At 39.2% G+C, this 15,347-nt stretch overlaps 2 protein-coding genes across 2 annotated transcripts; one reads left to right on the top strand and one right to left on the bottom strand.

Annotated features, from left to right (window-relative positions):
* Positions 1–39: 39 nt before the first annotated feature.
* On the bottom strand, positions 40–5,796 carry tfb2m (transcription factor B2, mitochondrial). Its single transcript, XM_080884046.1, has 10 exons — positions 5,642–5,796; positions 4,278–4,587; positions 3,642–3,831; positions 3,381–3,472; positions 3,078–3,231; positions 2,665–2,813; positions 2,279–2,368; positions 2,116–2,175; positions 1,739–1,887; positions 40–1,099 (listed from the first exon to the last, which is right to left on the bottom strand). The coding sequence occupies exons 2-10, from the start codon at positions 4,563–4,565 to the stop codon at positions 910–912; spliced, it is 1,362 nt and encodes a 453-aa protein (XP_080740172.1). The 5' UTR covers positions 4,566–4,587; positions 5,642–5,796; the 3' UTR covers positions 40–909.
* Positions 5,797–5,942: 146 nt separating this feature from the next.
* On the top strand, positions 5,943–14,986 carry LOC308397844 (saccharopine dehydrogenase-like oxidoreductase). Its single transcript, XM_080884047.1, has 12 exons — positions 5,943–6,391; positions 8,373–8,485; positions 9,278–9,358; positions 10,486–10,615; positions 10,754–10,803; positions 10,946–11,076; positions 11,842–11,959; positions 12,194–12,313; positions 12,441–12,497; positions 12,607–12,718; positions 12,922–13,003; positions 13,678–14,986. Exons 1-12 carry the CDS (start codon positions 6,193–6,195, stop codon positions 13,766–13,768), a joined length of 1,284 nt encoding a protein of 427 aa, XP_080740173.1. The 5' UTR covers positions 5,943–6,192; the 3' UTR covers positions 13,769–14,986.
* Positions 14,987–15,347: the final 361 nt, after the last annotated feature.

The raw sequence follows: 15,347 nt of genomic DNA, 5'->3' as shown, positions 1-15,347 counted from the left end.
TTAGCTTCAATTCATGCTCATCAGTTGGGAAAAAAAAAATACTGTAAAATTATTTATTTCATTTTTTTGCTACAGATGTATTACATAAAACCAGACACTTGTATGAGGTATTAGCACATTATTGTATAAACAAAACTAAAATCAACAGGTTTTCAATGATCAGGATAGCAAAGTAATTAATTTAGTCAGTCCAAAGCATCTACACTGGTCCAAAAATAAAACAACACTTAAGCTATTTTTTTTTCCTCCACATGTGAAAATTCTGATTTAATGATCAGTTTAGAAATCATCACATTCACAGCTCACACAGTCCTGAAAACATGGCATTACACACATTTTAGCTTATGGACTTGCAACTGATTACACAAAAATATACAAGACAGACGCCACTCAGCACTCCTTGATTATGTATCAAAACCTTGGGGGTTTTGTTCAGTAAAACTGCAGCGGTACTAGTCGTCGATTACAGCACATGCAAAATTAAGAAATTTTGTATCCTCTTTTGAACAAACCCATTTGGGTGTTAACAGAGATTCTGGTGATAACGCAGAAACGTAACTGTTAAGACCGTTTTTTTTACTTTAATTACAGTAGCATTTTCCCCCTTCTCTCATTGCTAAAGACCAAGTGTCATATTTAAGTGCGTTTCTCTGAAATCGCCCCTCTTGAGAATCTCACTTTATCGAAACATTTGACGTCCTTCCTCTGCGGCCCTGAAGTTTGTGGAGTTTGTCACAGTCACGTTTAAATCATTTCAGTAACAAATACAACTGTGATAACATCACAACTGCATCTCCAAGTTCTGCCACATATTATATTATTATCATCATCTATATTACATAATCAGTATAGCACACGTGTTTGTATGCACACTGTAAATCATACATATATGGTCTGTTTGTCTAGGTTTTAGCCCCAACCCTCCCTCTGTGTGTTCTCCAAGATTTCTTCGTAAAGCCAGCTCTGTGTGAATTCCTGGCTCTTGTCCATCAGCTGGAACAGTCTAAGATACTCCTCTGGAAAAACGTGGCCTGTCAGTATGTCCTCCGACATGCCCATCTCTGATAACAGTTTACTGCCACTGTCTGGTGACCAGAGACTAGAAAACAAAAAAAATAAGAGACACAGTAAGGAATAGCAAAAGAAGCTTAAAACCACTCACCAATGATTGGCAACTAACAGATTCTGTCCACTGTTGTTTTCTTTAAATGGAAATGGTCCTAACTTCTGTAAGAAGCACTAAAGGCATGGTGTATTACAGTTGAAGAGACTGCACAGATAATACTTGCTCAAACTGTCCTAAATGTTTCCCCTCTCAAGACAAAAACCATCCTGTGTAGCTTATAAATCCTGGAACTGCCCAAATATTTGAAACTTTCAAAGACATTTAAGACTTTGACAAAGATTCTGCAGAAACGGATATCTCTGGATTAAATTATGGTACTTTTCTAAGGTAAGAGCATCCACCCTGGAATAATCAAATAATCAGTACACTTTGGTTTATGTTATTAATAGCACAAAGGCTTGTTTTGTTGAATTGGAAAGAACGTTGGCAACAACAAAAAAAAACAAAAAAACAAAAGCTCTCAAATATGTGGAAATGTAGGGTTTTTTTTCAAAGTAACTAGACCGGTGTTAAACTGGTGTGTGTACAGTTGTTACAGTAAGAGCACATCTCTAATACATGTGCAATATTTTGGCTATTTAATCTAGACAATTCAGTGTGTGCACTGCTTACTTGAGCCTGTCAATGAGCTTGACCTTCCTCTTTGCCAGACACTGTTTGATCATCATCAGTAGAGTTGATGCGTTGGAGGGAGTCAGTCCTGCAGAGAACAGATCTGCCCGTGGGCGCAGGCGCACCAGGCACAGGTGATCATTTGGAAGCTGAGGAGAGGACGAGGGGAAATGTCAGTGCGCCCCAGGGCAGCTGTGGCTACAATGTAGCTTGCCATCACCAGTGTGTGAATGGATGGATGACTGAATGTAGTGTAAAGCGCTTTGGGGTCCATAGGAACTAATTAAAGGGCTATACAAATACAGGCCATTTACCATAAATATAAAATACAATCAAGGTTACCCAATTACAGTTATTGAGCCTATTCCCTTCCTTACCTTGCCTTTAGAGCTAGGTACGCCTTGCTTTGATGACACCACAAATGACTCCCACGGCACCTACACAGAGACAAAAATAACAAACATTTCTATAAAACATCTGTTTAAATCACTGGTTTTTGCCCAATTGCATTAACAGAAAGTGCTCTGCCTCATATTGTACCTTATGCAGTAGCTCAATCTCACAGGCCATCTGCCAGAGGACGCCAAAGGCTCTGTAGTACATCATTTCACCAGGGCGCGCCACCAGTTTCTGATGGAGAGATAACCGTTGTTGGATATTTTACACAAGGATTAAAGAAAGTCAGATTAATGATTAATGAGTGAGCAGACACTCGTCGCAACTACAGGTTGTGTTATCAGCATAAATATGATAATGCAGGGAAGACTAGTACAGATGCAACTTAGCTTAAAGCTGCCCCTGAAAAACATCAGGAAGTACAAGAATATGTTTAATCTACATCATCCATCCAATTAACACAAAAATACAGGCTAATTTGTACTCTAACAGTCATTTCTACACAGCTTAAAATACTGTTGTTCAATTACCAGGTATTCCTTCTCGCTTACGAAGAGGTTGAGCTCTATTCTTCCATATCTGTAGACAGACAGCCGCTCAAACAAAGCATAAACCATCTTCAGCAGCATGCCACGCTCATTACGCTGCGGCAGGATACCCACCACCTTCACTGGGATGTCTAGACAAAGGCATTTTACCAAAAGACACACTTTAATGGGCTGGTACAAAACTCATGCAATGCTGTAAAATGTGTTAAAAGCTGTAAACAAAGTATGAGCTTATTCCTTTTTTAAAAATATATATTTCAAGACTGAAAAAGTTCCTGTTATGAAATTTTTAAATTTTGTCTGCTCCAATTAGGATTCAAGGCACTATTGAGCACAAAAGTAAGTAGTTTGCAGTGAGAGGGGGAGGGATAAAAATCCTTTATGTTTTTCCTCACCATCAGTCCAAGCAGATTCTGAGATTCCCAGGTCAGTGAAGAGTTTATCGGTGAACATAGCTGGGGGTTTCACATTGCCAAGACCAATGGGGTCTAGTTTAAAGTAGTCACAGTGAACTACTTCCAGCTGACCATCAAGCCGGCCTTCTAGCTCCTAGAAAGGGGAACATTTATTTGTGTGGATTATACATCAACGAGAAATATTAACTGTTGACATATGACACTTTACAATTTTTAGGTTAATACAAGGGACTTTGTAAAGATACAAAAACCAGTATTATGAGATGGAGATGTTAAAGTTACCTGCAGGTCATGTAGAAAAGACCTATCACCTTCAAGAGCAACAACTCTCTGAGCTCCAGCATTTAACAGAGTCCTAGTCAATACCCCAGGACCTGAAAAAGACAAGCACAAATGCATCAATAATAAGAAAGTATAACATTTGAATATATCAATGTGTTTAAAAAATTACAAAAACAAACAAACAAAAAACACTAAGTTTGTCGTCATCATCTGTGCAGAGATGGAAGAATGCTGCACAACACTGTAGAGATAAACCCATACCTGGATTACATTCAAAGATAACAGTTTTAGTATCTTGTAGATCAGGTCCTAGATGCTGTGCTACCAGATTAGCCAGGTCCGGGTCCACTATGAAGTGTCTGATTTTTTTGCAGCCCTGAGCCCGTCGTACATTCTCCTCTACCTCCCCAAGGTCCAGGAAATCATACTGGCACAGAGGACGACACTGGCCCTGTAAGAACACACAAATGCACACAGTGGGTGAACAGCACTGTCAGTATAAAGAGCTCAAGTTATACTAAAAAACTTGAGTTGTTTTCAGGGCTGAGTTGTTTTTCATTATTTTATGAAAAAAACAAAACAAAAAGCAACTGATGTATGCATGCATTTTCCAGGAACGCATACTTTTTTGTACACATTGAGTGGATCAAGTAGCCTTAAAAAGCTACAACAACCTCAAATCCAGCAAAATATGCTGATTTTGTGCAGATTGTATTGTACCTACAGGAATGCAGATACTGTCAGATAATAGCAGTAAAAAAATAAAGTTGATCATAGACTACAATGCTACATATAAGTATAATAGATACAAGTATGAAAGTGAAACATACAATTACAACCAATATAAATGCAGTATACGGCTATCGTCTTCAATCAGAGCCGAAATAAATTATCTACCTGTACAGCTACAGCAGACAGGTTCCTGTGTGCGAGTGCAGAAGAAGGGGACGTCCTTTCTGAACGGGGCTGTTGAGAGTTTGGACCAAGTGAGGGCCGACCAGGACCCAAAGACAGGGAGTCCAGACTGTAGGCCCTCCTTTGAAGCACAGACACACCAGAGGCACAGAGGCTAGAGGGACCCACAGGGGTCCACACTGCCTTGCTCAAACAAGATTGACCTCTGACAGTATGGCAGCAAGCAGAGCGGAGCAGTAGCTCCACCACTCTGCAAATCTGGGTGGACATGGTGGATGACCTTTATGAGAGGCTACAGCACAGAAGGAGAAAAGAAGAATCACAATAACTATAATGACATGAAATATTATTAAAGGCAATAACACATTTGATTTTAGGGCACACTCAAGGTCACCTTATGCAGAAGAGTTAAACACATAAGTATATAAAAAAAAAGAAAATATCAAATCAATAAAACAAGTTAACATATAAAAAGGTGGAAGACATTAAGAGTAAATATGCTCGTTTAAACAGGTGCATTTTCAGACAGGAAAGGGAATGGCATGGATGGACTTCAGAGGAAAACCAAAGTAATGAGTTGCAGTAATCGATGCCAGACGTTTCCAAGGTGTGAACACTCAGGCTCTTAACCCCACAGGGATGAAGGAACTGAGAAGTTTTCAAAGGGGAGGGAAAAAGTGTAACATTTGGAAAAAAGTCGGATTTGGTGCCTATGAGGGGAACCTCTCAAAGACGCTGGAGAACAAGGATTAGATTTCCTGAAGGCAAATACACTGGGGCGTGGGTGAGAGACCGGTGGGAGGTTTGGTAGACCGTTAGAGCTTTGTCAGAAACATAACTATGGAAATTGATATTAAGTTTAAGGAAGATGAGACAATAAGGGGAGAAGAAAACAAAAAACATACGTACAAACACGAATACGTTGTAAGACTAAATGTCATTTCTCACACATTCTTCTTTTACCTACTCTTGCTCAGCTTGGTGGTCAAATACCCAATTTCAAGAGTGTATAATAAAATAATCGACCGCTAGCATAGACAATTTCACGATTGCACTGGCAAACACCGGTGCACCCTAGTCAGAACAATCCCATCTGATAGCACGTGGGTGGGTTTTCATAAGCAAGCACACGTGCTGACTATTACTTAACCTTATCAACATCACAGTAGAGTTTACAGTGGAGCTCACACATATTGTTTAATTGTCAAAAGGGCGCAAAACAACCTGAACCCGAGAGACATTTTTAAAACCTAAAGTTGTTAGCCGAGAGGCTAGCAGTGCGCTAGCTACCTCTCTTAAAGCTATCATATCAAACGGTTATGTAATAGTGAAAAACGCGAGCATACCTCACTGCAGATTATCCAGCAGTTGCTTCAAATCTGAAGACATCCAGACTTTAACGTTTACTCTCGTCTATCTGCTCGCTGGAAAAACTCTGTGACATTGAACCCACCGCATCCTGACCTAACCCTGCGTGCCTTGTTTTTGCAACACTCGTGGTGTTAAAGACGCAGCTGCTTTCGTCACTGACAGGCGACTACTGCGTAGGCCAATCAGAACACTCGCGGAAGTAGTCGGCCTAATATGGCTAGCGTAGAAACACTTTCAAAAACAGGAATAAATCAATATAAGTTACACATATTTCGCAGAAAACTAAACAATACATAGAATTTTGTCCTAAATATAATATAATAACTCCAGTTCCTTTGGAAGAAATTGTTTAAACAGCTAAAAACTCCCACTGCTGTCAATATCTACTAGCATATTAGCATATTATCCTGCTACGGAAGTAGACCAAGGAGCGCCGTAAAAACGCACGCAGTCTGCCAGGCTGTCAGACTGGATCCAGGATCCTGGAAGGGCTGCAGGTGTCTGTGCGAGCTTGTCTGCTGTCACTATGGCGCGTGTAGAAACATCTTCAAGCAGGCCGTACCATCTGGTTATCTTCGGAGCCTCCGGGTTCACGGGCCAGTTTGTGGTGGAAGAGGTAGCCCGGACGGCGTCCGAGGGTCCAAAGGGGAGCTTGAAGTGGGCCGTGGCCGGTAGGAGCAAACAGAAGCTGGAAAAAGTTCTGGAGCAGGCCGCCGGAGCACTCAGTATGTATCCGATTGATCCCATAAGCTGTGCATATACAAGCAAATAGTCACTAAAATAAGGGTATTCTTGTTGACTTAAACATTTTAATTAAATGAAATGAAAATTAAAACTGGAAAAACACAAATCCGTACTTACAGACTGTTTACATAATAAAATAAAGATATAGATGAAATGCATGCACTACTTCAATTTGTTACCGCAAGAAGCCTGAGGAGGAGAAATGAGCGCATATGCTTATTGACGCTGGGATGTCTTCACAAAGGGTTGTTTGTGTTGTTTGCAATTTAAAAATAATAATAAAAAATGCAGGGCTACAGTTATTGTTTTCTTAAAACATGGTTACATTGCCAGGGTTACATTGAATTTGCTGTGACTTTGACCCTCAACTCAAAGTACAGTAAAGCTGATGTTGCAACCAAAGGTTAATCCTTAATAATTCTTCTTCTACTATAGATAAGATACGTTACTCTGTTAAAATTCAAAATCTATGACTATATTTTGTTACATGCTTAAATCAACTTGCAAATAATCAAATGAAAGTGTTTATGAAGTAGTTTTGCCAGTTGTTGAAACAGTAAGCTGTAAATTGTTCTTATCTCAGCCTCTTATTGCTTGATCAACTAAATAAACATTATTTTAATTAACATTTCAAACAAAATAGTGCAGTTTAATTCCTTCAGAGGAAGAAACTAGGAATGCATCGCATGATTATTTTCTTATCTAACAGAATGTCTTATTTTCCCAAACAGAAAATCCAAGTAAAATATCATCAGTTTATATGTCAAATAATCAATAGCACGTGGAATTCTGCCATTGCTGCTGCAGTCACAGAGCAGAAATAGAAATACTATTCACAGGAATATATTCAAAAATGTGGTGTGGAATAACAGATATATACTAAACATATTTAGAATGGCAGTAAGTTTCCAGGTTGATGATTTGTATCTATGCAACACGCTAAACATGGATAATTGAGTCCATCACTAGCTGAAGATCAGGGAGCTATTCTGTTGTTGTTATAGTGATTCAAGTTTCCAAAGGATTAGATTGTTATTCTATTGTCCAATCCTCTTCGGCTTTCTCTTCAGGGAGTGTGCAACAGCTGATGGAACATACCAGTTCGCTGTACTATCCCCGTCCATGACAACACTCTAGTCCAGCCTCTCAGTGAGCACTGAAGATGGCTTATGTGTTTGTTTGTCTTCTAGAGGCTTTCTATAGTTACAGTGGCACATTTTAAAATTACTCATGCTGTTTAATGTCTTAGTTATTCAAGATATTTCTTCCAGCCTGTGCAGCATCTGCATTCTTTTACACTATGTTGTCCTCGTTTTCACTCGAATGCTGTACAGAGTTCTCACACATTTGCACGTCTATTGGTTAAAACTCAAACTCAGGAATAACAAAACAGTATATTTTACACATAAGTAATATTTTTCATCTTCATTCTCCACAGATGTGTGTCTGTGACCACTTGCTCTTCTGTCAGACTGTAAAATGACTTGGGGCTTTTTATATTCATTTGACTAAACTAGGCTAATCTCATCAGGGCAAAACTTTTAATATTCCTTTAGGAGGCTGGCTTCATTTTTTTTACCTGTTATAATCATTTACAAGTTCATGTTTTTATTCATAGACTTTAGTAGCTTTTTCCTGATTCCCAGTTAACACAGTTCATGTTCTGGACCTTTATGCAGTCCCTCATTTCATCCAGTTTGAAACAATCATCATAGCTCCTTGTAATTTTAACAGTATGACAGAAAATGTTTACACAGACAAAAATAAGTGACCGACTTTGCATATTTGCTCGGATAGTAGTGTGATAGCTGGGGTGTAATAGCACTGCCTGTGAATATGCTGCCAGACATATTCATTGGACTTCCATATAAACCAATGAAAGTCCAGTGAACTGGACTTTCATTGGTTTATATGAAACGAATGAAAATGCTGTTACTTATGTGACTTTGTGTGTGTGTGTAGGTAAGCCTGAGCTGAGGGCGGAGGTGGACATCATCGTCGCAGATGTCGGGGAACCAGACTCCCTTACAGCCATGTGCAAACAGGCTGTGATTGTTCTCAACTGCGTCGGGCCTGTAAGTTGACAGTTCCACAGAAGCTTGTGTTTGTGTATTATTACTTGCTCCATGTCATGACATAAACTAGTTTTCTCTCACACAAACTGCCAAGATTAGTGTGATGGCATCCTGCTTTGGCATAAGAATAAGTTATCACCCCCATCTCTTTCTCTTTCTCCTTCTTTGAATCTCTGTCTTTCTCTCTCTCTCTCTCTCTCTCTCTCTCTCTCTCTCACTCACTCACTCACTCACTCACTCACTCACTCACTCAGAGCAGCGTTCACTTCAGCTTACATTCACACAATGAAGGCTACTGACGTGTAGCACACAATAGCTAGCATTATGTTAAAGTTGGAATGAAGAGTGGGTTTCCAGCACCACTGAATTGCATCCTGTGCATCATTCAGGTTTGTTTGTATTATTTAATCAAATTCTTCGACTACAGTAACCACAATTGTAATGCACAGCAGCACCCTGCCAGCTTTCTTCAAACTCAGACACAGTTTTTATATTAGGTTTTGCTTGCGTATCTAAAATAAACCAGTGTGTTAACACCTGGCAACGAAGTGAACACGTTCAACAGGATTTGCTGCAAATTGTTTTTGTGTGGAAAGCCAGGGAGGGATCGTTTCATGTTGAACAATTAAGGGGAGCAAAGACACTGGTACCTGAGAGCAAATGCTACGTGATGTGTGTTGGAGAAGATGGATTTTCACCTGTGTAGCACAAGGATTTCGCAGTGGGGAAAATGGCCAATTTTTAAAATTGTGAAAATTAAGTAATTCAATTAGTTTCTGTCTGTGTTTATAGTACAGATTCTATGGGGAGCCAGTGGTCAAAGCCTGCGTGGAAAATGGAGCACACCATATTGACATCAGTGGGGAGCCTCAGGTTTGTACTGTAATGTATGAAGGTTTCCTCGGGTTTGATGTTGGCTTGAGGAAAACACAGACACACACACACACACACTGGTAAACATGATTTAGAACTGTGCACTAGGGGTGGGGGAAAAAATCGATACTGTGTAGTATCGTGATATTTTGTTTGCTAATAATGTATCGATACAGGGACAGCAGAAATCGATATTTTGTTACAAAAAAGGTTTTTGTGCTCTGACTTCAGAGCATGTTGATCCTTTTTCTGAGCAAGAATCCTGACATTCCTTCACTGTCCAAATGTGTTTAACTTTTTTTTGGCAGCAATAAACATGACAGTTTACTTATTTTAAATTAAGACATGTTTTATTTTAATTAAGTTTAAAACTTTTTTATTTAATGTAAAATTATATTTTGTTTTAATTTACTTTCAAATTCTTCAGTTGCTGAATGGGCTGCATAGTTTTCATAAATAAATAATAATAATATAATATATTAAATAATAATAATAATAATAATAATAATAATAATAATAAAAAAAAAATAAAATTGCAATAATATTGTATCGTGCGTTAAGTATTGTGATAATATCGTATCGTGGGATGTATGGTGATTCCCACCTCTACTGTGCACAAAGCTAACATTCAGCTCTTGTTTAGAAATAAATGGGAGATGTGCTGAGTTTGATGCTGCAGCTAGTTAGACAAAATTATTTCTCACTGGGTCCCATGACAGCAACAGCTGCCTTACTGTCAGGTGCTCATGTGTGACGCAATAAGTCCTACTGCAACACAGATGCAGACGCTTTGGTGATCCGAATTTAGTTTTTATTAGGTTTATGTGTATTCCCTGACTATTTATCATTTCCAAAAGGTTGCATGAAAGCTACATGAAATATAACCCTCCTTAAGAATTGAGAACATGGTGTTTTTTGCATTTGTAAAAATAAAAAAATCTTTCCTCCAGTGACAGTATATTTAGGTGTTTTTGGCAAATTGTCTTGTTCATGCTTTAATTAAGAAAATGCAAAAAGGTTTTTAAAAAAAATCGTAGAAATGTAAGACTTTTTGTGCGTGCGTGCATGTGCATGCGTGCGCGTGTCTGCGTGCGCCTTAACTTGAGTTTCTTTCTGCTGTTATCTAGTTTCTGGAGGGCATGCAATTGAACTACAGCAGCCAGGCAGCTGAAAAAGGTGTGTACATCATTGGGAGCTGTGGATTTGACTCCATTCCTGCAGACATGGGGGTCCTCTACACCAGAGACCAGTTCAAGGGTATGCAAATAGTGACACAGTCTACACATTCAGTATACATGTTCATATACACAATATTATTCAAATTTAAGCTCTCTTTGACAGGGCTATGGAGTTAATGATTTAATGATATAAACTTGTGTATTTGTTTATCCACAGGCACACTGACTGCCGTGGAGAGCTTCCTGACTGTCAGTGCAGGAGCTGAGGTATGAATCTGTGAACCAGCTTGTTGTTTAAGCTTCATTACACACGTTCTTCTGTACTTGTGCTCAGTAATTCTTACGTATGGTCTCCATATTTTCTTATTTCACGTGTGTGTGTGCGCGTGTTTCTGTTTTCTTCTGACAGGGTGGGTGTATCCATGATGGCACATGGCAGTCAGCCATCTATGGATTTGCTGACAGCCAGAAGCTTCAGAATCTTAGGAGAAAGTTTAATCACAAACCTCTCCCCACGGTTGGCACAAAGCTTAAACGCAGGTACACAAAGCTAATTTAAAGTATTTTTTTGATTTGCATCAAATTGCCTGCCTCAGAGTAAATATTGCAGTGGATGAACATAAAAAAAACAGTCTGGAGACAGTATGAAGGATGGTTGTTAGAATTTTATTCATTCTTATGTCAATACCAGTACTTATCAGTACTCCGAAGCTGATACTATTCAGCAGTATGTGTTACCTTGACTTGAGGCTGAGATGGCTTCATGTGGAGGTATGAGGCTGCATGGAAGATGCCGGTACAGCATCCATGTTCAGATATTAAAAAAATGCAGTACTTGGGGCGTTTCTACATTTATTGTGTGCAACTACATTTTTTCACAGAGGATACTAAATACTTCTGTCTGCCGCACAGCATCTTTAAATGTTATCGCTCAACCATATCATAACCATGTTAAATGAATTAACATTACATATAAATCTTTAGCAACACCATTTGGATAAGGGATTAGCAATACTTTGGTACTGATTAGTATATACCAGTATTAATTTGTTACCTGTCCCATTTCAAGAGCATAGCTGGCAGCAGTTATGAGCCACTGTGTGCATGCAAGCAGCTAATAACACAGATGTGATGATCCCACTGATAGGATGTAAACTGATGTGTAGATGCATATATGAGCGTGTGTTTGACATAACAGAAAGATCATTTCTGTTAGATTCTACAGTCCCATAGTGCACAAATGCATGTATTACACCTTGCCCCACACATAATTTTGTGTAATCCCTGAAATGCTTGTATTTGTAGGGGAGCGCTGTTCTACTGTAATGAGCTCCAGCAGTACTCTGTGCCCTTCATGGGCTCAGATCCCTCTGTTGTGAAGAGAACTCAGCGCTTCCTGACAGAGGAATGTCAAGCCACTCCGGTCAGTCTTTTATTTATTTACTAGCTAGTTTCTCTTTAATATCTTTTTTTTTTTTTTTTTTTTTTTTATTAAATTTAACATCCGGGGACCGCTTTACACACATTGTACTTGTGTTAAATGTCTGCTGATTCACTTGTAAAATCTCATGTGACGACGTGGTGTCCAGGACACAACAACTTTGTTTTTTCACATTTGTGCCGCTTGTATTTCACTGCCTCTCATCATAAACTGCAGGTCCAGTATGGCGCGTATGCAGGAATAGGAGGTATCGGAAACATCATCAAAATGTTGTTTGCTGGCATGATGTTCTTGTTCTTGGTCAAGTTCAGTTTTGGACGGAATCTGCTCATCAAAGTAAGCTAACACAAAATGTGGTTTACTGCATTTATAATATCAGTCGACTGTAACTGTACAGTATAAAATACATCATGGGTGTTTGGAAATGCTGTGACACTCATCTGTTTTTAATCTTTGCCTTTAGTACCCGGAGTTCTTCTCCTTTGGAATGTTTTCGAAGGCTGGACCAACTAGGAAGCAGGTAAAGCACAAACAGTCTACAGTTAATCTTAAATCCATGTGAAAATAAAAACAGAACAAAAAAGGTTATGTCTGCTAAAGAAAGTGTTCTGTTTTCTGGCATGTTTTAGATGGAGGCTTCATCCTTCCAGTTCACCTTCTATGGAGAGGGCTACACTGAGGAACAGGACACCTCCCAAGAAAAACCTAGCGCCAAAATCCGCACACGGGTTCAAGGACCAGGTAATCTGAAATTAAGGGTCATCAAAGACAAGATTTTGTCTTTGATGCAATCACCATGCAGCAGACTCTTAAAAGTCCTTGAAAACAGGAAACATGGCACCGTTTCTCTGGAGTAAAAGGAATACAAATTAGCCCAGGTAGCCAGCCTGGCCTTTCTTTGCAATCCAAGTCTAATCCAAGTAATTTTTCTTTCTGTTATTCAGAGGCTGGATATGTGGCCACGCCCATCGCCATGGTTCAGGCTGCTCTAACCCTTCTCAACGAAGCTGCAGCCTTGCCTAAAAAGTGAGTCAACACTCCCCCACATCTACCGCCTGACCTGGATGTGACTTCACACTCAATTACAAAGCACAACATTCATCCACCCAACCTCCCTCTCCAGCTTATAAAATTCAGGGTCACAGGGAGGGGCTTAAGCCTATACCACCTGGCATAGGATAACTAAGAGAGACAGACAACCATTAATAGTCATATTCACATGTAAGGTCAATTTAGAGCACATGGGGAACATGCAAACTTCGCACAGGAAGCAGTGCAGCATCACTGTGCTGCTCACTCTCTGTGATAGCCCTGCAATAGACTGGCGATCTCTCCAGGATGTACTCTGCCTTTATCACATGACAAAACATCAAGTATATCTTACCAGTCTATGTAAATAATAATTTAAACTCACTCCCAAATAAAATGGATGACTGAATTTACTCATAAACCAGATGGAAGTCTGCATGCTGTTAAATGCTGCTGTGAAATGTGAGTGTGTATTAGTGTAAAACGGCTTCAAAGTTCAAAATGTGTGCGTGAGAATGTGAAAAATGTCATATATTGCTTCACCATTTGAGTCACTGTCATGATTCAATATTAGTCAATGCACAAGCGTAGTGGTTTTATGTATAAGTGAATCTCACTTGGTGACATTTCTGGGACTTGGTCTAATACAGTTAATTTTGTACATTCTCCAGGGGAGGAGTATATACTCCAGGAGCTGCGTTTGCGAAGACCACACTAGTCGACCGCCTCAACAAGCACGGCATCCAGTTCTCTGTCATCTAAAGTTTGTTCTCTCCCTGCTGCCGTTCTCCAGGTTTTTGTGAGCACTTACTAATATGCATAACAGGAAGTAAAAAGTTTCCAACATTGGAAGAGAGCTGTTTAATCACAAGACAGATGAGTTTCAGATGAAGTCCTGGTATTGTTTTTTTGGGTTTTTTTTCTAGTGTTATTTTTGACATTTATTCTTTTCACTTAGTCAGAAACTTGCCTGTCTCTTTTCAGCTTGAATGTATTAAAGTTCTGCTTGCAAAACAAAAAAGCACAACTGTGGCAGTGTTTTCTAGCCAAGGGCAGTAAAACAAATGGGTTTCGCATGGTCCTCCACTAACACAATTTCTGGCGACTTGAAAAAGGAATTCTGGGAAGAACCGGATTTACTTCACATCTTTAAACACAAATGGTAAAGAAACCATGTTAAATTATAATCAGACTAAGAGAAATTGGTTAGACACATTTTCTATGTGCAACAAATGGAATAAAAAGAGTCTTGTTTAAGTTGCCACACAACTGGGATTCACTTTAAACAGAATGGGACTAATTGGACACGAGGAAAGGGGAAAAACTGCATGCTCCCTTCAGTTTAAAACAAAGTATTACTATTTGCAGTAGATTTGTAATGATTTTCAAGGACTGCAGCTGTTGTGAACTTCATGAAACACCTCTTTCTTGGAAAGTCAACTTCTGCACTCTAAGCGTTGTAGCATACAGTAGCTTTATATGTACAGCAGTAATACTAAGTAGCATTAACATGATAGCTGTACATATTTTGCTCTGGTTGTGTGAAGTAAAGCCAATAGTAGAGGACAGAGACCTGCTGTGTGTTTATGTACACGCCTGCCTTTCCTGGCCTGTCACTGTAGATAAAATCTTCCTTGCTTGTTGGACTAATTGCTTGTTTTATTTTTTTTAAAAGGCTAGTTCCTTTTAGCCTGAATTTCCAGGGGTTCACCTTCAAAACGGTTACCTTTGAGCATTGTCAGAATAATGAATCCAGCTGCCTGTGCATCAAACAGCATGAGTTACTCCATGAAACCAAACAGGGCTTGTAAACATCTTTTCCTTGCTCCTTTGACTGGATTAGTTTCACCTGCAGTGATGATTTTTGTCAGCGTAGACTTGTTTTTCATGTTTGGGCGTTATGTGCACGTGGCAAGCTGTTTTGGGGTTGTTTTGGTGTGCTTTGCTCAGAAATAAAGCCAACTCTGCAAATAATTACAAGTCTTGTATCTTTTTCATGCGTCACAGAAACATCATCTGCATTTCCTGTGAAGTCAGTTTACATTGTAGAGTATGCACTAGTAGTACAAGAAAGTTTAAGAGCTCTTCTACGAGCAAGTCCTGCCACTTGGCAACTATCGTGAAATGTCTTGAGATGCCTATTTGGGCAGTTAAGTATTTTCTAAATTACATTTAACTTCAGAGACTGGAATCACAAGTGAATCCTGATTTTAAAAAAACTGAACTGATACCACCACACTTTGGAGAGTTCTCTCATAGACTATCTTTGCCACACAAGTTCACTGTCTCTCTTGTGTATCTGGAGGTTTAGTTACATACAAAGTGATCAGTTTTATTACAG

Source organism: Rhamphochromis sp. 'chilingali', assembly GCF_963969265.1.
Source record: "Rhamphochromis sp. 'chilingali' genome assembly, chromosome: 6".
In the NCBI taxonomy this organism is placed as follows: Eukaryota; Metazoa; Chordata; class Actinopteri; order Cichliformes; family Cichlidae; genus Rhamphochromis; species Rhamphochromis sp. 'chilingali'.
This window is presented reverse-complemented; position numbering and strand designations above follow the sequence as displayed.

What these genes read in the sequence shown, in the direction of transcription:
- tfb2m (XM_080884046.1), bottom strand. Translation starts at nt 4,565, where the DNA reads ATGTCCACCCAGATTTGCAGAGTGGTGGAGCTACTGCTCCGCTCTGCT. An exon ending in TATCTTTGAATGTAATCCAG is followed by an intron (nt 3,473 to 3,641) that starts GTATGGGTTTAT and finishes TGTCTTTTTCAG; the next exon opens with GTCCTGGGGTATTGACTAGG. An exon ending in CTTTTCTACATGACCTGCAG is followed by an intron (nt 3,232 to 3,380) that starts GTAACTTTAACA and finishes TCCCCTTTCTAG; the next exon opens with GAGCTAGAAGGCCGGCTTGA.
- LOC308397844 (XM_080884047.1), top strand. Translation starts at nt 6,193, where the DNA reads ATGGCGCGTGTAGAAACATCTTCAAGCAGGCCGTACCATCTGGTTATC. An exon ending in AGGAATGTCAAGCCACTCCG is followed by an intron (nt 11,960 to 12,193) that starts GTCAGTCTTTTA and finishes CATAAACTGCAG; the next exon opens with GTCCAGTATGGCGCGTATGC. An exon ending in CTGGACCAACTAGGAAGCAG is followed by an intron (nt 12,498 to 12,606) that starts GTAAAGCACAAA and finishes GGCATGTTTTAG; the next exon opens with ATGGAGGCTTCATCCTTCCA.